The 26,970-nt window shown below is 43.6% G+C and overlaps 1 protein-coding gene across 3 annotated transcripts in view; it reads left to right on the forward strand.

Annotated features, from left to right (window-relative positions):
* RANBP17 (RAN binding protein 17) overlaps positions 1 to 26,970 on the forward strand; it is a 1,033,051-nt gene that overhangs the window by 879,510 nt on the left and 126,571 nt on the right. For all 3 annotated transcript variants that reach the window (XM_029583607.1, XM_029583608.1, XM_029583606.1), the window contains one exon: positions 8,497 to 8,663. In XM_029583607.1, coding sequence (XP_029439467.1) covers positions 8,497 to 8,663 — 167 coding nt within the window. The remainder of the gene's footprint in view (positions 1 to 8,496; positions 8,664 to 26,970) is intronic.

Genomic DNA, 26,970 nt, shown 5'->3' on the forward strand with positions numbered 1-26,970 from the left:
AAGAGCCCTGGGTGAATTTCTCCTTGAGTAATTTGAAAGCTTGTGTGGTGGCCATGGTCCAGTTTTTTTGTATTTGAGGCTTTTTTTTGTTAGAGCAGTAAGTGTGGCTGCCAACGAGTAGTTGGGAATGAATTTCCTGTAATAGTTGGCGAAGCCTAAAAAGCATTGTAGTGTCTTAAGTTCTGTAATGGCCTTCACTTTGGCTGGATCCATACCTTGGTGGGAAATATACCCTAAAAAGGGAAGTTTCTGCTGTATGAAGATGCACTTCTCCAGTTTAGCGTAGAGGTGGTGTTTCTGGAGTCTCTGGAGGACCTGCTTCACAGTAAGGGGTAATAGCACGAGGAAAACGCGTGTCCAACCCCCCAAAAACTAATAGCGCCCGCAACATGCACATGCATGTTGATGTTCCTATTAGTTATTCCCGTGCCATACAGAAAGTAAAATGTGCAGCCAAGCCGCACATTTTACTCTCAGAAATTAATGCCTGCCCAAAGGCAGGAGTTAATTTCGGCCGGCACCAGGAAAGTGTACAGAAAAGCAGAAAAAACTGCTTTTCTGTACACCCTCCGACTTAATATCATAGTGATATTAAGTCGGAGGTCCCAAAAATAATAAAAATCGTAAAAAAAAAAAAAAATCAGCTCGCGGGTTGGAAGACGGAAGCTCAATTTTGCCAGTCCGTTTTCCAAACCCGTGGCTGTCAGCGGGTTCGACAACCGACGCCGGTAAAATTAAGCATCGGCTGTCAAACTCGCTGACAGCCGCCTGCTTCTGCCAATAAGGAGGCGCTAGGGATGCGCTAGTGTCCCTAGCGCCGCCTTATTACCGCGGGCCCTCATTTGAATACAAAATCACGCGCCCAGGAGAGTAGCCTGGGTGCGCGTCGGGAGAGCGGGCGCTCGCCTCGGAGCGCTGGTTCTCCCGCACATTTTACTGTATCAGCCTGTTAGATAGGGGACTGTAGCCAAAAGGAGTTAATATGGCACAGATCACTGTCTTACATAAAACAGGGTAAGGATGCATCTTTGCCAGCGTCCTATTGCCCTATTTTCCTCTTTAATTTTGATCAGAAATTATTTGCCAAGATTTGGGTGGATAGGCTGGCATTTATGCTGCCTATCATTCTAATACCTGGACAGATGGGCTTTGTCTGTGGCAGGTATGCTTTGATGAACGTCCGCCTATTAATGATGGCCATGACTGTGTAGGAAACAGAATCTGCTTTTTCTAGCAGTCAGTTTTGACGCTGAAAAGGCATTCAATAGGATAGAGTGGAACAGTTTGTTCACAGTTTTGGATATCATTGGATTGACGGGTCTCTTTCAAAAGTCTGTGAAATTTATATAAAGATCTGAAGGCTTACATTTTGGCCAGTGATGCCCAATCAGAGGTTTTCCTCATTGAGAAGGGAACTAGACAGGGTTGCCTCCAACCCCATTGTTTTTATCTCCAGATACTTTAATCTGTGCCATCCAAGAGGACAGGGATATAATAAGACTATAGTTGGGTGCTAATATTTAAATATGCAGCTTTTACTGATGACATTTTGGTGTTACTCACTGTACTAGCAACATCCCTTGAAGCTTTGCTACTTTTATTTGAACAAATTTGAAAAGTTCTCTGGATTTAAATTAAATATAGACAAGTCCGAAGCCTTAGCTTTTCCAATTTCAGTTAAGGAATGCTGGGGAGGTGAATTCCCTCCTGAAATGGGCAAATGGTACTTCTAGATATCTGGGACTGGAAATCTTGAATAACCCTGGAGAATTTTGTGGTCTTAATATCTCTCAGCTAATAAATCACACTAGGATAAAATCTCATGCTTGACGAAGGTTGTTATTATCCCTAATTGGTTGAATTAACTTTTTTTTTAAAATGGTGATCTTTCTTAGATGGATTTATGTCCTACAAAACTTGCCAGTCCATCTACTGAGAAAGATTTAAAGATATTAGACTCTTTGATTTTAAAGTTTATCTGCCAGGGGCAGAACCTATGCTTCCCCTTAGTAAGCTTGAAAAAAGATTGGGATCAAGGAGATCTAGCAATTACCGACCTAGAGAATTACAGTTTTGCTAGCTTGCTGAGAAGCTTGCATGATTGGTTATATGACAAAACCACTTTTATAAATATAGAAGGGGAAAAAAACAATAACTGCACCTTTTGATTTGAAATACGTTTTGCACGTGCCGTATGAGAAATTACCAAAGGGTTGGTCTAAATGTATTCTAATCTCATCAATTAAGTGGGTTTGGTTGCATTTCATAAAGCTTTTTAAGAATTCTCCTCCATGTTCACAGTTGTCATCAATTCAGGGAAACCTAGATTTTATTCCTGATAGTCATTCTATACACTTTCAAAGCTGGGCAGCAAAGGGGTATTGCACACTTGCAGCATGTGCTGGATGAGGGTGGAAAGCTGTTTCCCTTTTTGGCCTTGAAAGATAAATATGGCCTACATGATACAAGTTTCTTCTCATGTATACAACTGATACATTATATAGCAGCTTTGCCTTCAGAGGACTTGACATTTTCCTTTTTGGAAGATATGGAAGACTTTTTTTGGACTGAACTACATAAAGTATCAATGTCCAAATTATGCAAAGCCATGCAGAAATTTATGCCTGAGGTGGGTCTGGAAACTACTGTAAATCGTTGATCCCGCAAAGGCAGGTTTGCAATTACGAAGAAAATTTTGAGATTTTGTTTTAAACTTATCAAGACCTTTTTAGTAATATGTACATACAGGAATTACAGAACAAATTTCTGCAATGAGCTTACATATCCCAAGCCCAGGAATTCAAGGCAGGAATATTCACTACAAGATGTGTCTTAAATGCAAGGTGGATATTCGTACCCTGACTCATATTTATTGGCATGCTCATGGACTCAGTATTTTTTGACTAAGGTGACCAGTTAACCATCAAAGGTGTTTCCAATGTTTCCTGTGTCCATGCTTTTCGAAACATTTCCTCCTTTTCTGTTTCAGAACAGGGGAGATTTATCAGAACAACATTTGTGCTAGGCAAGAAGGCTATTCTGATGAGTTTTGACAATGGTGCAACATTTTACATATCATCACACAAATAGAGGATCCATTGTGACCTTTAAACATTGACAGATATTTTTTGTGACCGGAGAAATATATTCAGACTCTTGCCCCTAGAGTGAGAAATTTAATTCTGAATAGTACTCCTTGATTTCTGTTTATATGGAGTGGGGCCCTAACTATCGGAGTGAATATTTATTTTGAGGGGGGAAAAAACCAGAAATATCCATCCCTAAACAAAAATAATAGAATGGATACCAAACAATAAAACAGTACAATGTAAATTAAAAAAAAATCTAATGTCAACATATGCAGATACCTTGTGGTTAAAAATTTCCTTTTTAAATTGTACCTTTTAAGTGCACTGTTGAAAATGTACCCCAAAAAATATAGGGGCTGATGCAAAATAGTGTGGTTAGATGTGCGATTTGAATGCGCATCCACAGCCCCTTATGCTGTAAGGGGATTAGCGTGTCCAAAACACGCATCCAAAACCCTGCAGAACTAATAGCGCTACAAATGCATGTTGTTTAAGCTATTAGTTATTCTCCACCAAATATTTAAAAAAAAAAATATGTGCCCGACCTGCACCTTTTTAGGGTCAGAAATTAACACCTGCCCAGGAATGAACCAAAAGGTTTAAAAATAATAAAAATAAATAGTGCCAGCAGTCATGTTAGGGAAACAGACGGTCGATTAACGAGCTTCCATTTTCCTAACCCGCTGACTGCTACTTCTCCTGGGTGCCTGCTGCCAAGGAGGCACTAGGGGCACGCATTTGTCCCTATCGCCTCCTTGGCAGCGCGACCCCTCATTTACATATTGCATCACACACCCAGGAGAGGGGCCTGGGTGTGCATTAGGAAAGTGGGCGCTTGACACTGAGTGCCTGCTTTCCACGTTCATTTATTGCATCAGCCTCGTAATGTGTAATATTCAAAAGATTTGTCCTAATTTATGCCTGTGGGAAAAAATCCTTTCTATGAACTGGTCCATATTTCTTTACATTTTGTTAATGAATTTAAAAGAAATCTAGAAGTGCATGGCAATTTGAGTACGTTTTATGACTCCATGACATGTACATGTATATTTCATTTGTTTTAGATGAGGTGTGTCTTGAGTTGCTCTGAGGTGGCTGGGGGAGTATGTGTAGGAGGATGGGTAAAGTAAAATGTGAATGGTAATGGCTCAGTCTCTTCTTCAGCTCACAAGACTAGAGAACCCCCACCAGCCCCATTGTTCCAGGTGCAAACCCCCACCAGCCCCATTGTTCCACCTGCAAACCCTGTTTTATCAGCTGGAGGAGCCTGGGAACCCCAGCCAGCCTTGCTGCTTCCACTACCGATGGCTTCTCTTCGTCAGCTAGCAAGGCTTGGGGAACACCAGGAGCTCTGCTGCTTGATACCAGCAACTCCTTTTTGTCAGCTTGCACGGTCCTGGAACCTCGCCACCCCCACTGTTCTAGCTTCTGTCGGCTCCTCATCTTCTGTAACTAATGGGGCCTGGAACCTCGCCACCCCCACCGTTCTAGCTTCTGCCGGCTCCTCATCTTAAGAACATAAGAAAATGCCATACTGGGTCGGACCAAGGGTCCATCAAGCCCAACATCCTGTTTCCAACAGTGGCCAATCCAGGCCATAAGAACCTGGCAAGTACCCAAAAACTAAGTCTATTCCATGTAACCATTGCTAATGGCAGTGGCTATTCTCTAAGTGAACTTAATAGCAGGTAATGGACTTCTCCTCCAAGAACTTATCAAATCCTTTTTTAAACACAGCTATACTAACTGCACTAACCACATCCTCTGGCAACAAATTCCAGAGTTTAATTGTGCGTTGAGTAAAAAAGAACTTTCTCCGATTAGTTTTAAATGTGCCCCATGCTAACTTCATGGAGTGCCCCCTAGTCTTTCTACTATCCGAAAGAGAAAATAACCGATTCACATCTACCCGTTCTAGACCTCTCATGATTTTAAACATCTCTATCATATCCACCCTCAGTCATCTCTTCTCCAAGCTGAAAAGTCCTAACCTCTTTAGTCTTTCCTCATAGGGGAGTTGTTCCATTCCCCTTATCATTTTGGTAGCCCTTCTGTAACTAATGGGTCTTAGAACCTCGCCACCCCCACCGTTCTAGCTTCTGCCGGCTCCTCATCTTCTGTAACTAATGGGCCTGGAACCTCGCCACCCCCACCGTTCTAGCTTCTGCTGGCTCCTCATCTTCTGTAACTAATGGGGCCTGGAAACCCTGCCACCCCCACTTTCCTGGCCGCCAGCTGCGCCTCCACCTGCGCTTCTGTTTTCCTGTTGTTAACCTGCTTATTGCTGCTGGTGACATCAGCATCACAGACAGACAGCTAGACAAACCTAAAACATAAGTGCTTTTTTGTTTTATAAAATGTGCTGGAAAAGGCATGATGGTTCCAGTGAGGAAGTGCACTGGGAAGAACTTGGAGCCATCCTTCCCAGGGCAGTTTTGAAAACCCACAGGGATTATGTGGTGTGAATAATTTTTATGATTGAGGAGGGAGGGGCCTGGAAGGTATCTGGCTTGCTTGTGATAGACAGGAAGAGAACTTCTGAAGAAGGAGCAATTTTTTTTTTAGGTCCATATTCAAAAGCCATTTAAATGGATAAAAGTTATCCATCTAAATAGCAAATGTGACACATTCAGCCACTTATCCATCTAAATTATAACTGGATAAGTAGCCGGATAACTACTATAATTTAGATGGATAAAATTTAATTTAGATGGATAAAAAAGGGGCTTTTTGGGGGCGTTCCAGGGAGGAGCAGAGATATCCATCTAATCTAGCCAAATGTCGGGGATATCCAGCTGCTTCTGAGGAGGTCTAAAGTTAATCACCCTTGTGTGGCTGCATAACCGCGCTATTTAACTAGATATCTTTAAAAGATATTGGACTAAGAATCGCTGTCATTACTCTATAAAACAAAGGTAGGGCTACACAGCGGCCAATCTCGCCCCCCCCAAAAGCTGCTGCTAATGTCTTGCCAGGGTATACTATCCTACCCCCACCCTCCCTCTCCCCAAAGCTTATTAAATCTTCAGAAAGTGCCCAGCATGGTATGCTGGGTCCCCGATCCTGATCATTAAGTACCCATTCAGCTGCCTCCCCACCTTCTCCCCACCCACCACAAAGATTCATGGTGCCTGCTCCCCTGCCATTCCCCCTCCCATCCCGGTGCCTGCTCCCCTGCCATTCCCCCTCCCATTCCCCCTCCCCATCCCTTATTTATCACTGCCGAGAGCAAGGGGCCCTCTGCCCACTCCCGGCACTTCAGTGGGGGTGGGGGGGGGAGGGAAACTGTCCTCCATCTAATCTTAACCTTGCTTTTATAGAGTAATGACAGTGCTACTTAGCTGGATATCTTTTAAAGATTCTGTCTCTAGAACCTCGGTATATAAAAATGTTAAATAAATAAATAAAATATCCGGTTAACTAGTGTGTTATGCGGCCACACAGAGCCGGATAACAAAAACTTAACCGGCTACATTCAAACATAACCAGTTAGGTTTTTGTTTTCCAGCAACGTGTAGCCGGATAACTTTAGGTTGGTCATATTCAGCAGGACATTTATCCTGCTGAATATATGGGACAAGTTAGCCGCCTTACTGAATAGGGACCCCTATATGTTTTTTCAAATGTATTTGTTGTGAGCCATTTTGTCTCAGTAATTGTTGAAAAAGGCAAAATACAAATGCGGTATTAAATTAAAGGGAAACTCCTCATAGACTTTTCTTTTAAAAATGTGGCTGGCACACAAAAATACCCAGGCATATGGTACCTACATGAGAACACCTGCAAAATATGTGCGCGAGAGTACAGAATGGCTCCCCCAAACTAACCACCTACTTCTTTATGTGGCTAAAACTTTGCATGCTCCTAGGGTGAGGATTAATTATCCATGCCCTTCAGCAGTACTTTTGGGCTCCATGTTATGTCGGTAGCGGCTGTTGGTTTGCTGCTTATTCTTCCTCTTGGACAGTTCCTTAGGAAGGAGGGGAAGGGGGGCTGGGTAGGGTTGAGAGGGTCCCAAGAAGCCTTGATGTTATTTCAGTGATTGTTTATTATATTTGGTCAGTGGTTTCATGTTAGATTAGATTTGTGATGGACATTTTAATCTGTCAGGGTGGAGGGGTTTGCAGAATGTTTAAACTACCAATACTGTGTGATACTTAAGTATGTTCCATGTTTAGCTTGGCATGCATCAGAAACCAACGTTATGTCAAGCATTTAATGTATTTTCTTACTTCTAATAAACAGTTTAAACGTAAAATGTTTACAGAATGCAAACACACATTTAGCCATCTAAAATCTTTTGATTATTGCATCCTTAGAGGACAATTTTTAAAAGCCATTTACTAGGTAAATAAGCTATCTGGAAATTGCCCATCCTATAAGCAGTAAAAGTATGCCCAAGGATCAGCAATGTGCCTACTTTTACCCAAGAGACGTAGACTGGATCAGAAACGGGGTTAGGTCAGGGAGGCAAGAACACCTGGAATTTTGCCTTTTCAAATTAGCCACATTTTTCAGGGACAATATCCTTTGAAAAGCAGATGCAAATCTCTGCAGCTTCTTTTTCCAGGGTTCGCTCAAGCAAAATCTGCAGGGAAAATACCTGTAGACCTCACACCTACTCACATACAGACCAGTTTTCACAGGGGTTAGGAGCTTAACTTTGCCAGTTAGGTCGCTAACTTGCCCCTTTAGAAAATTTACTAAGGCTGAGTGCCTACATTTAGGCTCCTGGTTTCATTAGACACCTACATTTAGGACCCTAAAATGCTGGCTACAGTAGCAGAACGGGGAAAAAGGTTAGGTACTTAACACTGATTTTCAGCACTAAGCACCTAACTTAGGCTCCTAAATCTAGGCAAATGAATGCAGCCCTAAATTCAGGCCCCTAAGGTTTAGGGTAAGTGAATTTTCAGCTGAAAAATGTGAATATCATTCTCATAGAAGACTGCCCTCTATAATGTTTAGTATTAAATCTCTTATCATTAGGTTAAATAAAGCAGAGGTGAGTGCTAGAATTTGGGAATACTTTTATTAAAAAAATTAAAATTTTGAGGATTAAAATTAGATCTGGCTAAAACTGAAGGTTCTCGTGAATGATTATTGCAACTAAACTGACAAATGTGTCCTATAGACTGGAGGACTGTGCTTAAACTTAAAATAAAGGCCCTTATTTCCAGTGCATGATACATTTTCACTTTTAGTAGTTTAAACTAGTACCAGACTCGGCGATCTCCTAAATGATTAAGTCAGAAAGTATGGAAAATCTTTGAAGGCAGCTAAAAACGGCTTTCCTGCATTTTGCAGGACAGCATGGCATAGTGCAAAAGAAGTAGTCAGATCTGACTGTTGCAGATTTCTTCATGGTTCACTTAGACTGTTTTCTTGGATTTTTGTCCTCCTACAGATACAATTGTGTCCTCCAGCTGCTGTGCTTGTTTAGACTACATCCTTACCTACCTCTTCAAACATATTGCAAAAGAAGGGAAGAAAGCCCTGAGACGCCGAGAACTTTCACAGGATGGACAGAGGCTGCTGCACTTCATGCAACAGAACCCAAATGTACTCCAGCAGGTAACCAAAGTTTTCATTTAAGCTCTGGGTACAGCAAGAAAGCTTTTCTATTGAAAAGTCACATTTTTATTCCTCTTTTACATACCAGGAATTCTCGCATTCTCCAATCCACTTATTCACCATTGTGAAACACTGAGCACACTGAGTGTGGCTAGTGGTGGTTACGTGCACATATCAGTAATCTAGTGAACACGAATTAGATTTTCCCATGCAAGACAATTCAGAACAGCAGTGAAACATCCTAGCATGATCAGCTGGTTGAAGACATTTGATCGGGTACTGCACGTTAAAGGGCGAATTTTAAAAGCCCTACACATGGCAAATCTGGGAGATACACACGTGACTGGGATGCGCACAGGCCGCGTGGATTTTAAGAGGCCCACAGCCACGCGCATATCTCACGGTTTGGTGAAAAAGGGGTGGGATCTGGGCGGGGCGGGACTGCACCCATAAAGTCAGTTACACGCACTAGCGAGCGCCAGGATCCCACGACTGCGCAACTTGCTTCTGCTATGGACAGCGTGTAAGTAGTTAAATTTTTTTAAAAAAGGGGAGTAGTCAGGAGAGTTTTAGGGGTCGGAGCTAGTAGGGTAAATGGGAGGCAAGTTAGGTAGGGTGTTTAAGAAGTTCGTTCCTTTACTGGGGCGAACTGGGAGGGAACTGGGAAATAGGCCTATTGTGTCGCCGCACGTACCTAACTAAAATCCCCCCCCCTTATGCACTCGAGATGGGATTCGCATGCATATCTGCACGTCGTCATAAAATCGTAATCTCTGGATTAATCTGACTGTTTTAGAGAAAAGGAAATTATCAGATAAGTACGGTAGTAACTTCTCATTTTTTCTTGGATTGACTTTTTGGATTTGTACATTAAAAAGTGTTATCCAGTCTGGGGATATAATTGGTGTGCTAGTATACAACAGACCTAGTACCATAGGGGTTCCAGTTGTCTTTGCAGATTTTTCTGGTTGGCTCCATAGTAGCGCATGTAAATATAATGTACATCTTGTTGTAAGTGATATTTATTGTTAATGCACAATTTTTAATCGTGGGTGGAGAAGTCGGGGGTAGGGGGCACCAGTGCATAATACTTTTGCACCAGCTTTATGTATCAATTACAGATATTTCATTTAGCTTGATATGTGTCATATTCTTTGTTCTGCTCCTACAATCTGCCTTCCTCCTGGGAGCAGCCATGTTTAGAGAGCACTGGATAGCTTAAGATCAGAACCGCCATCACAAAACTGAAAAGAGAAAAAGAAAGCCGAGGTCCACTAACTGCAGCCACTCTAAAGCTTCCTAGCAGGACTACATTGGGCTTGCTGTGGATGTATTGCTCACGTTGGGTCAGGAAGTGGATGCTATGGTTGGTTTTATTCTTGCACAAATTACAGACTATACCTCAGGGGTGGCTAGTTTTCACACACCAAGACCCAAGGAATCAGAAAGCACAGTACCTAAGAGCTTCACATTTCCAGGAATTTAAGGTGGTCTCAATCAGTCTTTCCACTAGTCTCTTTCTCTCTTAAAGTTCCTCATGAGAGGCTTCTAGGAAAAGTAAAAAGTCATGGGTTAGGAGGCGATGTCCTTTCGTGGATTGCAAACTGGCTAAAAGACAGGAAACAGAGAGTAGGATTCAATGGACAACTTTCTCAGTGGAAGGGAGTGGACAGTGGAGTGCCTCAGGGATCTGTATTGGGACCCTTACTTTTCAATATATTTATAAATGATCTGGAAAGAAATAAGACAAGTGAGGTAATCAGATTTGCAGATAATACAAAATTGTTCAGAGTAGTTAAATCACAAGCAGATTGTGATACATTGCAGGAAGACCTTGTGAGACTGGAAAATTGGGCATCCAAATGGCAGATCAAATTTAATGTGGATAAGTGCAAGGTGATGCATATAGGGAAAAATAACCCATGCTATAGTTACACAATGTTAGGTTCCATATTAGGTGCTACAACCCAAGAAAGAGATCTAGGCGTCATAGTGGATAACACATTGAAATCGTCGGTTCAGTGTGCTGCGGCAGTCAAAAAAGCAAACAGAATGAATTATTAGAAAGGGAATGGTGAATAAAATGGAAAATGTCATAATGCATCTGTATCACTTCATGGTGAGACCGCACCTTGAATACTGTGTACAATTCTGGTCGCCGCATCTCAAAAAAGATATAATTGCGATGGAGAAGGTACAGAGAAGGGCGACCAAAATGATAAGGGGAATGGAATAGCTCCCCTATGAGGAAAGACTAAAGAGGTTAGGACTTTTCAGCTTGGAGAAGAGACGGCTGAGGGGGGATATGATAGAGGTGTTTAAAATCATGAGAGGACTAGAACGGGTAGATGTGAATCGGTTATTTACTCTTTCAGATAGTACATAAGAAATTGCCATGCTGGGTCAGACCAAGGGTCCATCAAGCCCAGCATCCTGTTTCCAAACAGAGGCCAAAACCAGGCCACAAGAACCTGGCAATTACCCAAACACTAAGAAGATCCCATGCTACTGATGCAATTAATAGCAGTGGCTATTCCCTAAGTAAAATTGATTAATAGCCATTAATGGACTTCTCCTCCAAGAACTTATCCAAACCTTTTTTGAACCCAGCTACACTAACTGCACTAACCACATCCTCTGGCAACAAATTCCAGAGCTTTATTGTGCATTGAGTGAAAAAGAATTTTCTCCGATTAGTCTTAAATGTGCTACTTGCTAACTTCATGGAATGCCCCCTAGTCCTTCTATTTTTCGAAAGTGAAAATAACCAAGTCACATCTACTCGTTCAAGACCTCTCATGATCTTAAAGACCTCTATCATATCCCCCCTCAGCCGTCTCTTCTCCAAGCTGAACAGCCCTAATCTCTTCAGCCTTTCCTCATAGGGAAGCTGTTCCATCCCCTTTATCATTTTGGTTGCCCTTCTCTGTACCTTCTCCATCATAACTATATCTTTTTTGAGATGCGGCGACCAGAATTGTACACAGTATTCAAGGTGTGGTCTCACCATGGAGCGATATAGAGGCATTATGACATTTTCCGTTCTATTAACCATTCCCTTCCTAATAATTCCTAACATTCTATTTGCTTTTTTGACTGCTGCAGCACACTGAGCTGCCGATTTTAAAGTATTATCCACTATGATGCCTAGATCTTTTTCCTGGGTGGTAGCTCCTAATATGGAACCTAACATCGTGTAACTACAGCAACGGTTATTTTTCCCTATATGCAACACCTTGCACTTGTCCGCATTAAATTTCATCTGCCATTTGGATGCCCAATCTTCAAGTCTTGCAAGGTCCTCCTGCAATGTATCACAGTCTGCTTGTGATTTAACTACTCTGAATAATTTTGTATCTTCTGCAAATTTGATAACCTCACTCGTCGTATTCCTTTCCAGATCATTTATATATATATTGAAAAGCACTGGTCCAAGTACAGATCCCTGAGGCACTCCACTGTTTACCCTTTTCCACTGAGAAAATTGATCATTTAATCCTACTCTCTGTCTTTTAACCAGCTTGTAATCCACGAAAGGACATTGCCTCCTATCCCATGACTTTTTAGTTTTCGTAGAAGCCTCTCATGAGGTACTTTGTCAAACGCCTTCTGAAAATCCAAATACACTACATCTACCGGTTCACCTTTATCCACATGTTTATTAACCCCTTCAAAAAAATGAAGCAGATTTGTTAGGCAAGACTTCCCTTGGGTAAATCCATGTTGTCTATGTTCCATTAAATCATGTCTTTCTATATGCTTTACAATTTTGTTCTTGAGAATAGTTTCCACTATTTTTCCCGGCACTGAAGTCAGGCTCACTGGTCTATAGTTACCTGGATCACCCCTGGAGCCTTTTTTAAATATTGTAGAAAGACTAGGGGGCACTCCATGAAGTTAGCATGGGACACATTTAAAACTAATCTGAGAAAGTTCTCTTTTACTCAACGCACAATTAAACTCTGGAATTTGTTGCCAGAGGATGTGGTTAGTGCAGTTAGTATAGCTGTGTTTAAAAAAGGATTGGATAAGTTCTTGGAGGAGAAGTCCATTACCTGCTATTAAGTTCACTTAGAGAATAGCCACTGCCATTAGCAATGGTAACATGGAATAGACTTAGTTTTTGGGTACTTGCCAGGTTCTTATAGCCTGGATTGGCCACTGTTGGAAAAAGGATGCTGGGCTTGATGGACCCTTGGTCTGACCCATTATGGCATGTTCTTAATCCCCCCACCTTCTCCCCGCCAGCCTCTCTCTCTTGGCAGCCCCACGATAACATCCCTCACCCATTCAAAAACAATGAAGGGGGCTTAGTGACCCCACCATAATGCCTCCTATTTCACTCCTTGTGCTAAATTGCCCCTTCATCATCTACCTAGCACCAGTATCCCTCTGACACCCTCTCCTTTACTCCTGCCCCACCCCCCTCTCTTATATCATTGCTCCCCCCATGCCCAAAACCAGAATCTACCTGCCCCATCTTCTCTCTCTCTCTCTCATTCCTTCACTCTCTCCCCTCAAGCACCTCTCATATACATTTTCTGCCAACATCCATTCCTTCTCTCATCTCCTCCCAATCACTTGTGTGTATGTGTCTCAAACTCTTCTGCATTCTTCTAGCTTTCTCTAACCCCTCTACCCCATCACACCTCTGGTTTTTATTCTCTCCTTTCATTCATCACCATTTCTGACTCTAGTTTCCTCCCTCTCTCCCCGTCATTTCTAGATCTTTCTCTCTCGCAACCTCCCCCTGCTTTTAATACAAATAGCTCTCTCACCCATCTTCTCTCTCCTTTCACCCACTCTGTCATTTTCCCATTGCATTCACCACCACTGGCTGTCTCTCTCTCTCACACACACACATATCACCACCTTTTGGCCCACCATCACCCTGACAGCAATTCTGGCTCTTCACCCTACCCCCACATAACCACCTCTGTTTTTCTTTCATATAAACCCTTCCCCTCTGGCTTTCTCTCACTCCCTTATTGCCTTTCCCCAGTTCTTTCAAAGTCCTTCTACCCACTCATCTCTGGCTAAATTATGCCTCCTCCCCATTCTCCTCACTCTATTTCACATACAATCCCACTCTTATGCAATTCTATCCTGGCCCTTTCTCCTTCATAGAAACAGATCTGTCCCGTCCCCGTCCCCCCCCCCCCAGGTTCCATACTATGAATTACCTCTATGCTTGGGGTGGGGAGTACCACATGAGAAACTACATTTACTAATGATTTATCTTCAGGTTTGTAGCCTGAATGGAGGATGAGACAGGGTCCCGGTCACCCCCGATACTACAACTCTGTGCCCTTTTCAAACAACCTCATACTTATAGCACCACAGAGCAGATAAAATCATCACACCAGAATAAAACAGTAATTAAGCCTTTGTATAAATACAATAAATCCAACCAGAACATTAAATGGGTAAAGTACAGTAGTGAAGTATAATATAAATGCAGTTTTCTGTTTTTATATCAAGCAATGCAAAAATTATACTGGATATGGTCTGTTAACCAGAGCAACCAATATACTCATAAGAATAGTAAATACATTGGGAACAATAATAGAGAAAGGTGTGGGGGGAGAGCAATGAACTACAAAACTTTCAAAAATTGTCTTTACCCCTGTGAACTAAAAAAAAAAAAGGGGGAGGGGACAGATCCACCCCAATGTCACCAGTTTGTAAAGGGTGCACTCTGTCCCAAACACAAAATTGTGTGGGAAAAAATAATCAAGCAATTGAAGAAGTTTCTCTTTATGGTGGTGCTAGCTAGATGACAAACCAAATAGATGAGCACTGCAATGTGAGAACGGTCTTTCTCTTCTGGAAACTTCCCCAAATGGTTTACTTGGTATTAAACAGAAAGCTGGCCTAGTTTCAATCTCTTACAGAAAGACCACAGTTCACCGGTTTTTCTTTCTCAGCAAGGGTTTATGCTTGACTTTGAAACAATTATGATGAGTTTTTGAATTTGAGGACAAAAGGCAAGGAAATAAACCTCCTCCCTCCTCTGCTAAAATACTCTCTGCAAAGTTTAGATAACTCAGTCTCTTAGCAGGGTGATCTAGCCATTTCTTCTGAGCCTGGATATCTCTGGAAAGGAAGTCTCTCAGCTTTTGGCTTCTCTGACCCTTGTTGGGATTTTACATGTAACTTAGCTATGAAAAAAGAACAGCTGTCTGTCTCTCTGTTTCCTCAGAGTACAGACTTCTGTCTCTTCCTCTTGATAATTAGCTTTTCAGGAGAACTGATTGCAGGGCTGCCAGATGCAGCCTTCTCTTCCTGGGTCCTGGATGCAACTTCTAGCATCTCCGCCCCACACACACAGACAGAGCCTGCCAAATTGTGCCTTTTCCCAGCATTCCTTTGGCTTCCTCCTCTGCTGCTTATATAGTGCTGTACTCTGGGCAGATTAAACAGAACAGCCCTTTGCCCAACTTGTTAACACTGTGAATGCTGGATGCTGATTCTGGCAGAACATTTATCATTCACAGGAGAGCGCACAGGAGTTTTTGACTTATTTTTATATTCCTTCACCTTGGCTCTGGTAGCTTGCAGTCTCTGCAGGGTTGAAAACCACTTTTCGACAGGTCCAAAACACATCACTAAGATCCAGGCACAGCTCGGTCCACACTCTAAGGCTCCGAATACATAAGTCATGGGGACAGGAATCTGATTTATAGTAGCTTGCAACACAGAAAAATAATGACAGAAAAAACCATATGGCCCACCTGGTCTGCCAGTCCATCCAATGTATCCAGCCCTTACAATTCCCATCACTCCCTCAGACATCCCCTGTATTTATCCCACGCTTTCTTGAATTCAGATAATGTTTTTCCTCCACCCCCTCCACTGTGAGGCAGTTCCATGCATCCACTACCCTCTCTGTAAATAGATAATTCCTAAGATTACTCCTGAGTCTACCCCCCTATCACCGTCATCCCATGACCCCTCATCCTAGAGCCTCCTTTCTGTTGAAAGAGGCTCACCTCCTGTGCATGGAAACCTTTGTCTCTGTCATGTCTCCCCTATCTCCCTTTTCCTCTAGGGGTGTACATGTTTAAATGTTTGTCTATCCTTGTATGCTTTAGAATGAAGGCCACTGACCATTTTAGTAGCCACACTCTGGACCGACTCCATCCTGTTTATATTCCTTTGAAAGTGTAGTCTCTAGCATTCCAAATGAGATTTCACCAGGGACCCTTACAGGGGCACTATCACCTCCTTTTTTTGGGATGACTGCTCCTCTCCCTATGCAACCAAGCACCTTTCTGGCTTTTTCCGTCACTTTATCCACCTATTTGGCCACCTTAAGATAATCAGTTACAATCGTGCCCAGATCCTACTCTTCTTTGGTGCTTAGAAGAATCTCACCTCCAATACTGTACCTCTCCCTTGGATTTTTGCATCCTAAATGCATAACTCTGCATTTTTTAGCATTAAATCTTTGCTACCAGTCTGTGGACCATTCCTTGAACTTCACCAGATCCCTCCTCATGTTTTCCACACCTGCCTGGCTGTCCATCCTGTTACAGATTTTGGTATCATCGGCAAAAAGACAAACCTTCCCCAATCCTTCCACTACGTCACTCACAAAAATGGTGGAAAAAAAAGTTCCTAAGACTGATTCCTGAGGTCCTCCACTACTAACGCCCCCCCCCCCCCAATAGTAAACTCCATTTACCACTGCCCTTTGTCATCTCCCACTCAGCCAGTTTCTAACCCAGTCAGTCACTCTAGGTTCCATATGTAACCCTTTTCTTTGGATTGACACTGTTCCAAGAGCACACAGAAGAGTTTTATGTCTGGGACTGTCTGCACTGATGGCTTTCACTCCTCTCCTTTATCCCCATGGTGTGAATCATTTCTGTGGGGGGGAAGCTGTTGCTTATGGCTTTACTCAAAACTGTGCATGTAATACCCTCTATATTCTGTGATGCTGTAGTGCTGCAGGGAAAAATGTACTGGGCACAGGACTAGGTGTTCAAATCATTCTTTACTGGTGAGGCAAAAAGGTAAAGCAATGTCCAGTTTTAAATATTTAGATGACAGCCGACTCTCGTTCTGCTGTGTAAATGCCTCTGGCTCCAGTTCCTGATAACAATCATACCACTCCTGCTCCAGCAATTGGGGAAAATCCTACTCTGCGCAGGGGTCATCGTAGAATACAGAAAAATCATACAGAGTCCACAGATGTTTATCCTTTTACCCATCCTGTGCCTGTGTTCAAGGGGATGAGGATCCTTTTAAGGATCTTCAGATTTCTTCACCTTCTTCCCTATAGTTAATGGACCTCTCAGAAGGGGTCAGATGGTAAAGTTCAGAACTGTGCCTTCCAGCCCAGCTCCAGGCAAGGAGGGGTAGACAAGAAAAACCTCCTGCCAAACCAAAATAGTATAAATCTCTTACAGCCAAAAATCTTCTCTGAAGGGGAACCACTGCCCTGCAGGTCTGACTCTCTCCTAGACAGGGTTCTATCAGGCCTTCGGTGTCCTGGCATCCAGGTCAGGGGAAACTGCCATCAGCAAAATGATCAGGCTTCCACTCCAGTGATCTTCTCTCAGGCAGGCAGGAGGAAAAGCATCTAAAACAATATAGAGCCGTGAGGGGATTAGGTCTCATTCTGAAAGAAACACACCAGGAGCTCCTCACTCCTCAAAAGCTGAACTCAAATGCCACACACATCCTTTGCTCTAGTCCCTATTTATAGGCAAGGTCCACCCTCTCAGGAAGCCTCTAGTGGAGGAGCTGAAATGTGGTATTCCTGCAGAATGATTCATAGGCTACTAGGGACATTTAGTGGCTAACCCAGAGGGTTTGCCACACATACTAAGGGCATTCTATTTATTTATAAGCCGCCTATGCGGAACCATGGCAAAGGCCTTAATGAAATCCAAGTATACTACATCAAATGTGCTCTCTTGATCCAACTCTCTGGTCACCCATTCAAAGAAATTGGTCAGATTTTTTGACAAGAACTACCCTCTGGTAAAACCATGCTGCCTTGGATCTTGCAATCCATTGGATTCCAGAAACTGCTGTATCCTCTGTTTTAGCAAATCCATTAGTTTGCTCACCACAGAGGTCAGGCTAACTGGTCTATGTTTAGTTAGCTCCTCACTAACACACTGTTCTGAAAAACAATTGAGGTTTACCTCAGATCCAATCTATTTGTGTTTGTTTTATGTGGTCCTACTCCAGGCCCTTCTACAATGGAAACATTTGTTAATCAAATTTGCTTTTCCCTCCTCAGCACCTCTGAATCTCATAAGACCACTTTTGCACTTCCTTCTATCACTAACATATCTATAAAAAAAAAAAAAAGCCCCCCCACCAATTTGACCTTTTTCCAGTCCCCCTAGCATCTGCTGCATAACAGGTGACAGTGTGGACATTGGTGGAGGAGTAGCTTAGTGGATAGAACAGCAGGCTGAGAACCAAGACAGCCAAGGTTCAAATCCTCTACACATTCCTAACGACTTTGGGCAAATCACTTCGTTGCCTCAGGGAAAAATGCTTAGTAAAAGAGGCCCTTAGATTGTAGGCCCTCTGGGGGACAGGGAAGATAGCTACTGTACCTGAATGTAATTCGACATGAGCAAAATCTAAATTAATAAATTAAAAATAAAATATGTTGCCAGACAGTGCAATTTGTATTGCTGAGGGAGTCGTGGAGTGAAATTACATTCAAACCTCTGCAGCATTTAGCTCCTCCTCCTGCTGTCCCTCCACATTCAAACCTCTCCTCACCAACTCCCAACACTCGTCCCCCTTAGCTTTCCCAGTATTCTCCCCTTCCATGTCACTTCCCAGAAGCATTCATCCCCACTTGCACTACTCTTGCCCTAACATTCACATCTCCACTTCACCCCCAAGTATTCACTCCCCTCTCAACATTCAGCCCTTTCCCTCTCCACAAATCATTCTGGCCTGATTGGAGCTCTGGGTAACTCCCTCCTCCTCTTTGCTGGTCGACAGTGTTTACTACAGCCTCTCCCCTCCAGACAGCAGAACAGCAGATGGGATGGGGATTGGGCAGGATGGGGAAGGCTGGAGCAGGTTGCTAACTGGCTCTTCTTTACTATCCTGTCAGCTACAGCCTCACTCCCTCCCCTTCTATCCTTCAGTACTGCTACTGGCAGCCAGGAGGTGAAAAGCAGTGCAGGGATGAGCAGAGATGACGGATGTGCCTCTGTCCCTGCTTCAGCTTTTCTTTCCTGTTTCCTCTGCACGCAGCAGCACTATGGGGTAGATTTTATAAATGTACGCACGGGCGTACTTTTGTTCGTGCACCAGGCGCGAACAAAAGTACGCTGGATTTTATAAGATACGCGCGTAGCTTATAAAATCCAGGGTCGGCGCGCGCAAGGGGTGCACATTTGTGCAACCTGCGCGCGCCGAGCCCAGCGCGTGCTGCCTGTTCCCTCCGAGGCCGCTCCTGTTCCCACCCCCCCTGGCCCTATCTAAAACCCCCCCTACCTTTGTTGGCAGATTTACGCCTGTCAGCGGGCTGCTGGCGCGCCATCACCCGACCCGGGGGCTGGTCCGGAGGCCTCGACCAAGCCCCCGGGCCGGCGCCACTCCCCCGGGCCCGCCCCCAAAACGCTGCGTCGCTCGCAGCACGCCCCCGACACGCCCCTCCATGCAAGCCCCAGGACTTACGTGCGTCCCGGGGCTTGCGTGCGCCACCGAGCCTATGCAAAATAGGCTCGGCGCGCGCAGGGGGTGGTTTGGGGTAGGTTTTCGGGGGGTACGCGCGTACCCCTTTGAAAATCTACTCCTATGTGAACAGTAAAGGTGGGGTTGGAGCAGGCAGCAGCATTTCTCTTCCCTGCTGTGTGCTGCTGTGCGTGCTCCCTGTTGCCATGATCCTCCTGTCCTCTGAGGTGGTGCTCAGTTCTCCATAGGGACAGGAGGGCAAGAGCTGCATTTTACACACGAAAGAGCCACATGGCCTTCCCTGCTATATCTGATACTAGGATGTGGTTCATAGTCTGCCTTTTCTATATATTTTAAGAAATGAGCATTTATTGGCTAGATATGATTGAATTGTTTCATTCACAAGATTAATATTTCTAAAAGGTTTTTTTCCTCAAATGTATTTTAAGGTTAATTGATTTGATCCTAATCTGTTAGCTGCCAAGTCTACTTTTGAAATGCTAAGAAGTGATGTGGATACAGTGTTTTTTAACCTTCATATATAATAAATAAATAAAGGAAGCATACACACACATTGAGATACCTCCTGTTTGGCTAAAAATGTATCTCTGATTTGTAGTCAGAAAACAAGATAAACAGGATAATTTTCAATACTCTTCCTACAGGTAAGTAGCTGTTTACCTGTAGGAAAAATCCAATGAAAATTGCCCAAAGTCCTTTGCATGCAAAAGTGCCCAAACCAGTGACTGGATTTTCAAAGGCAAGCCACATGCAGGGTTTAGCTTTAAAAATGAGCTTGCAAGCTCCCCATGGGGTTTGAAAATTACCCCCAAAATGTTGGGCATTATCCCATTTCATGGGTTTTCCTACTTGGTTAATTGGCTTCTCAAGACCACATCCAGGGCAGGAACAAAGCAATCCATGCCAAACACCATCCAGGTCCTGCAGTCACTAGGGTTTGTCATCAACTACCCAGTGCTTCAATCAGGGTTGTTGTACTCACACGCCGACTCTGGGCCGGGCCCGCCTCCTGTGCAGGGTTCCGAAGCCGGAGGGCCTCCGTTGCAACTAACGCCGGCCCAGGGCCTCTGGTGTGCAGGACGCCGCCGGCTCTGCCCCCAGCTGCTTCCTGCTGTAGGCATGCGCCGTCTGCTAAAATTTAAAGGGCCCGCGGCAGGAAATGGCCGCCGGCCCTCCCCACTGCTGTCAGAGGCTCTCCACTACTTAATCTCTTAACAGACGTCCCTCCAACGACTTGGCAACGAGTCTACTTCACTTTGGTGAGTCTTCTGTGCTTTGTTGGTGCTTTTATTCCTGGTTCCTGCCTTCCGAGTCCTGCTCCTGCTCCCATCCTTGGTTCCTGCAGGACGGATATTCTGGTTTCTGACTTTGGACTGGCTTTCGGTGACTCCTCTGGCTTCGACCTCGGACTGGCTGTCGCCGACTCTCTGGCTTCTGATCTTGGACTGATTTCGGATGATTCTTCTGGCTGCTACCCTATCGTCTTCACAGGGGCCCACCTAAGACCAGCCAGCCCCTGCACCCAAGGGCTCAACCTGCGGGGAACGGGGTTGGAATTGGCGAAGCTCCAGCCAGCCCCTGCAACAACCCGGCCTCGCCTCCTGACAGTAAGGACCTGTGGGGCTTTCCCCTATCAGGTTGCATAAACTCCACCTCAGGCAAAGGGTCCACATTCTCGTCAGTCTACTTAACAAGGGTTCATGGAAGCTTTGCTTGAACAACTCAATTCATTGCTTATCTTCTCTCCATAATATAACAGAAGGAATAATTCAGAGTCAGCAGACATTAAAGTCTTCCATGGCTTCCACTATTCATGTAACTCCCATGGTACTTGTCCATATGAGACAAGCCCAGGGGACCCAAAGTCCCATTAAAATCAAGCTACTTATGGATTTCAAGAAAGCATCTGTATCACAGAAGAGCTCAGAGACATTCTGTGGTTCTCCCATTCCAATTTGACTTTGGGTTTACGCTTCCAAATCCGTACTCACTAAATTGTTTTAACAACAAATGCTTCCAACCTAGGGTGAGGAGCTCACCTGAAAGGGCTTTGCACTAAGGGTCCTTTAATCTTCCAAGAGAAAAGGTTACACATTACCACCTGGAGCTACAGGCAGTTTTGAATGCTCCAAAGGCTTTCAGGAATCAGGTGGTCAGCAATAATATCCTAGTTCAGAGAGAGAGCCAGGTGGTCATCTTTTTTCTACAAAAGCAAGAAAGCATAATAGGGCCATTCATAGGGGGTGACTGCCCTGGCCCAGCAATTTGTGGGGGTCCTCTGTGCCATGGTAGCCTTATCCCAACAATGTTCCAGGGTCACGCTTCTGTTAATTTGTCCTAGGCCCCACATCCTCCTAAGGTCAGCCCTGAGGAGCAGATTCCATCTTCCTGTGTTGGGAAAATGTCTGGATATGGAACTGGGACATTTCTTATAGGGCAATCCTAAAAGCCACATACCTGGCAGAAAGAGATAATAACTTAGCAGACTAAATTGATCCCTGGATCAAGATGTGGGAACCATTTTTCTTGAACAGGGCATTAGAACAGTGGGGTGCCAGTCTTCTGGAGAGAGGAATCAAAAGGTGGATAAGCAGCAGATACTGTCTCTCTTCCTTGGAGATATGTCTTCTACTTTTATCCTGCCATACCTCAAATGGCCAAATCTTGCTAAAACTCATAAGGGACTAAAACCGATTTGGTTTCCATTTCTTAGGAATTTGTTCCTCTGCAAATCTTTTGGACTGGAAACTTCCTTAATTCTGATCATGAAGAGATCTTTTAAGGTAAAATTGGGCACAGCAGAATCAGAACCAGTGGAGACACAGACGGGGGTCTCTCAGGGCTCCTCTTTATCGCCCACCCTTTTTAATGTATATATGGCCCCACTCTGTAGATTTTTAGCTGGATTCGGATTGACTCATATATTTGCGGACAATGTCCAAATTTTACTTCCCATAAATGATACAATTCAGGCCACTCTGAAGGAATGGGAAGTGTATTTTATATCATTAAAACAGTTGTTGACTCATATGTCATTATCTCTAAATAGCCTAAAAACAGAAATATTATATTTAAGCAGCAAAGTAACGGAAAAAACAGAAACAGAAATAGAAATTAAGTCATTGTTACCAACTTATGATATCAAGTATGAAGATAGAGACTTAGGCCCTATCCTTGACACTGAATTAAGTATGAAAGCCACAATTAAAGCCATAAACAGAGATGGCTTTTATAAATTGCAAATCTTAAAAAGATTAAAACCATTGCTACATACAGGAGATTTTCGTACAGTGTTACAGGCCATTATCTCACCAAAATTGGAATACTGCAATGCCTTGCTGTTGGGAGTTCCAAACTCAACTTTAAGACCTTTGCAGCTATTGCAGAATGCAGCAGCACGGGTATTGACCAACAAGAGAAAACATGATCATATCTCACCTGTCCTGAGAGAGCTGCATTGATTACCAATACATGCAAGGATTCAGTATAAATGCCTAATGCTAATACATAAAATAGTATACGGCAATAATACGGATTGGTTAAGTGCTTCAATACGTATATACACTCTAGCACGTAATCTAAGATCTTCCGGGAAAACACTACTTACGACCCCTTCCCCGAAATTAGTACATTTGCGTTCAGTCAGAGAGAGGACTCTCTCTCTGGCTGGCCCAAAAATATGGAACGCTTTGCCGTTAGATATTAGATCAGAACCATGCATTCAGAAGTTCAAAAAACGTATCAAGACATGGTTATTTGAACAGACATTTAACGAAACAATGGAAGCCAGTAGCTAATCATGAGTTTAGAGAACAAGACATTTATCTCTGCTAGAATATTTGAATCTAGGGGATGAAATTTCACTTAGAGAGGAATAATGTGATTGAGCTGTTAACTTTTTAGGATGGTTTTTTTAGTGTATGGTTCTATCCTAGTTTTAATTTTTTAGAATACTTTATGATTGTACTGTAATTATGTTATATTGTATTTATTGAATTTTAGTTATTATACTGTTAAGTGACCTGATATCCAGTGAGGAAGACCGGTATACAAAAAATGATTAATAAATAAAATAAATAAATGAAGAATCAGGGATCAATTCTCCACCGAACATCCCATTTCTGACCCTTATAGCTTGGATGCTGAGAAATTGAGGCAATACCTTGCCTCAATTTCTCCTAAGATGTTTCAGAACCTTCTGGCTTCTAATAAAAAAAGAAACATACATGCCATGCTGGGTCATACCAGTGGTCCATAAAGCTCAGCATCCTGTCTCCAACAGTAGTCAGTGTAAGTCATTTGGACTATCTGTCAGATCCCAAATAGAAAAATCCTTTCCTTGCTTTTCAGTCCCAGAAGTAGGACCTGGGGAACACCTAAGGCTAGCCATTTAAATAATGGTTAATGGATCTACCCTGTAGAAACTTATTTAATTAATTAAATTGAATATTTCTATTCTGCCTTTCGTGGCTGGTCATTTGTTCAAGGCAGATTACAATGAGGTAGATAAGTTCAGAAGTTAGGGAGGTATTACATTTTAAGGCATTACATTTCAAGAGAAATTAATTTATAAGTCATTAAATTACAAGGTGGACTACAATGAGGTTAGTTCAGAAGATGGGGGCATTACATGAAAAGGTACTCCATTACAGGTGAAGTTTTTTACCGAGGATATCAATCTTTGAGTAAATAGCCATGTATTGAATTGGCACCAAAAGTTTAAGTAGTCATTGTTTCCCTTATAGGTAGGGCAAAAATGCATTCCATAAATCTGGTGCTGCTCCTCTGAAGGCTCTGGACCTTGTTTTTTTGTCTGATTATTTTAAGGGACAGGGCAGCTAGTTGTTGTTGGCTTGAGCGAAGGGTTTTTTGTGGGTGATACTTTTTACCTTTTCGGTAAGATACACAGGACCAATGCTTTTCAGTGCTTTGAATGTGAGTGATAGGAGCTTAAATTTGATATGTAGCGAAATAGGAAGCCGTGTTTTTGCTACCTATGATTGTCCCATCAGCGACATTTTTGAAGTACCTAAAGTTTGTTCATTGTATTTTTTGCATTCCTGTGTAGATGGCATTGTGATATCATTCAGGATGAATTAGGTGGCGTTATTGGGTCATAGTGAGCTGCTTGTATCCATAGGATCTTTGTTTCATCCTGTTTTTTGTCATACAGTAAATTTTGTCATACAGTCATTTGATTTTGCTGCACATGGGCAGCTCCCCAGCACGGATGTGTTGGCGTCACAAATAACCGGGCACCTATTACGGAGCGCGCCCTCAGGCCCTGTTAGGAGCTCAGAGGCGCAGTCCCATCTAAGGTAGGATGTGAGCCCTTGGGCTGCAGCACGGCTCAGGGAGGAGCCCCAAGACACACCATGGGAGATGAGCTGGTAAGAGCACGGGTGGAGCAGGAATGAAGCTGGAGCGAAGACTAGGCGAGGATTCCAGAAAGGAACTAGGCAGGCTCAACCCTCCACTGGACCTACATGCACCAATGAGCTCCAGCAACGCAATGCTGATCTCAAGAGTAGCCCTTTCAGACCCGCCACTTGGGAACAACGAATGCAGAAGGCCAGACGGAGGCTGAGGGCAGGAACATGAAGATACGGACGAAGGCTCTGGATACTCTGAGGATTCAAATGAAGACTTGGATATTCAGACAGAGATTTGGATATTCAGAAGACTAAAACGAAGACTTGGATATTGAGACGGAGATTTGGATATTCAGAAGACTCAAACGAAGACTTGGATATTCAGATGGAGACTTGGATATTCAGAAGACTCAAAGATTGGGATGCTCAGGAGACTCAGACGAGGATTCAAGTTACTCAGGAGTTTCAAGCAAGGATTCAGGTTATTCAAGAGTTTCAGCAGGGGTTCAGGAGTCAGGCGAGAATGGCACCGCAGCGCGCCCTACACAACCGCCCATGGCTGGTCACGGACCACGCTGAACGCGAAGCAGACTCCAGATGAGGTGGTAGAAATTGAGACTGGAACATGGCAAAGATTCAGTAGAGGCCTGCACCGGGGCGCGCCCTTCACAGCCACCTGTGGCTGGTCGCGGACCACGCTGAAGCAGAGCAGGTTCTGGCAGAGTCTTAGGCATGGACCAGATGCAGGCATAAGGGAACTCCGGGAACAAGATACTCAGGAGCAAGGCTTTAAAAACAGAAGTCTCCTGGAGGTTTGCGCTGCAGACGAGAAGAAGGCTTTGTACCACGAGGCGCCCTACACAGAACCATCCCATGGACTGGTCAAGGATCACGACATGGCATGCTAAGAGAGGTGGACAGATGAGGGACCTGGGAACTGGATGGAGTCAAGACAGGAACATCAGACATCAGGAACAAGGAACATAGCACCTCAGGACATGGAACATCTGGAACATGAGGAACAGAAGACAGGCGATGAGGGAGCTCCGACGAGGGATGAGACCAGGGACATCAATGAGACGAGGTTCAGGAACATGAAGAACATGGAACAAAGATCCATCAAGGCACAGGAGACAATGGAAGACCTGGATCGGAAGGAAGATCACAGACAGATCTTTCAGAGTCTGGCCTCAAAACCAACTATGTTAGGGTTCCTGTCCATGCAATTGGCACTTGTCTTCAACGTGTATTTATTTATTTATTTATTTATTTTACAACTTTTTTTATACCGACATTCGTGGGTACATCATATTGGTTTACAATAAACTAAGAGAAATACAGCGAACGGGGGGGGGGGGGGGGGGGGAGCGACAGCAAAGGGGGGATAAACAAGGCAAAGGCATAACAAAAGGATGGTTCAATGGGGGCAAATTACAAGAAATATTAATATAATATGGTGCATAGTAGAAACAGAATATAAGTTAACACAAAGAATAATATAAAATAATTGACATAACAATGATGACATTGTGGGGAGAACGGAAGGAGGAACTGGAAGACCTCTGTTGGGAATGCCTGTTTAAAAAGCCAGGTCTTGAGCTTTTTCCTAAATTTGTACTGGCAGGGCTCAGTGGGGAGAGCATTCCAATGGGAGGGTCCTGCAACAGAAAGGGCTCGCTCTCTCGTAGTGGTGAGATGAGCATTCTTGAGGGAGGGGGTGTGGAGGGTAGCTTTGTGGGTAGTTCTGGTGGGGCGGTTGTGGAGGATGAAACGCCAATTGGAATTGTGAGTGTATAAAGATTTGTGGATAATGGTGAGAGGTTTGAAGAGGATACGTGAGAGAATGGGGAGCCAATGCAGTCCTTTGAGGACAGGTGTTATATGGTCAGATTTCCTAGTGTTAGTGAGGGTTCTGGCTACCACACTCTGTAGCATTTGAAGTGGTTTGATAGTGGCATAAGGGAGGCCCAAAAGTAGGGAATTGCAATAGTCCATTTTTGGGTAAATGGTTGCTTGTATGACAGTGCGGAGATCATGAGAATAGAGTAGGGGGTTTAAGTTTCTTCATGACATGGAGCTTGTAGAAACCTTCTTTTAGAACTGTGCTGATGTGCTTTTTGAAGTTCAGCTGATGGTCAATAATAACATGGTCCTTTTCTGTCAAGCCTCTAGTTGTTTGATTCATGTGGGACTTGCTTCAATTAAAACATCCCAAGAAGCCTCCCACAGTGTCATGGAACTATCAGCATGGT

Source organism: Rhinatrema bivittatum, chromosome 18 (genome assembly GCF_901001135.1).
Source record: "Rhinatrema bivittatum chromosome 18, aRhiBiv1.1, whole genome shotgun sequence".
NCBI classification, from domain to species: Eukaryota; Metazoa; Chordata; class Amphibia; order Gymnophiona; family Rhinatrematidae; genus Rhinatrema; species Rhinatrema bivittatum.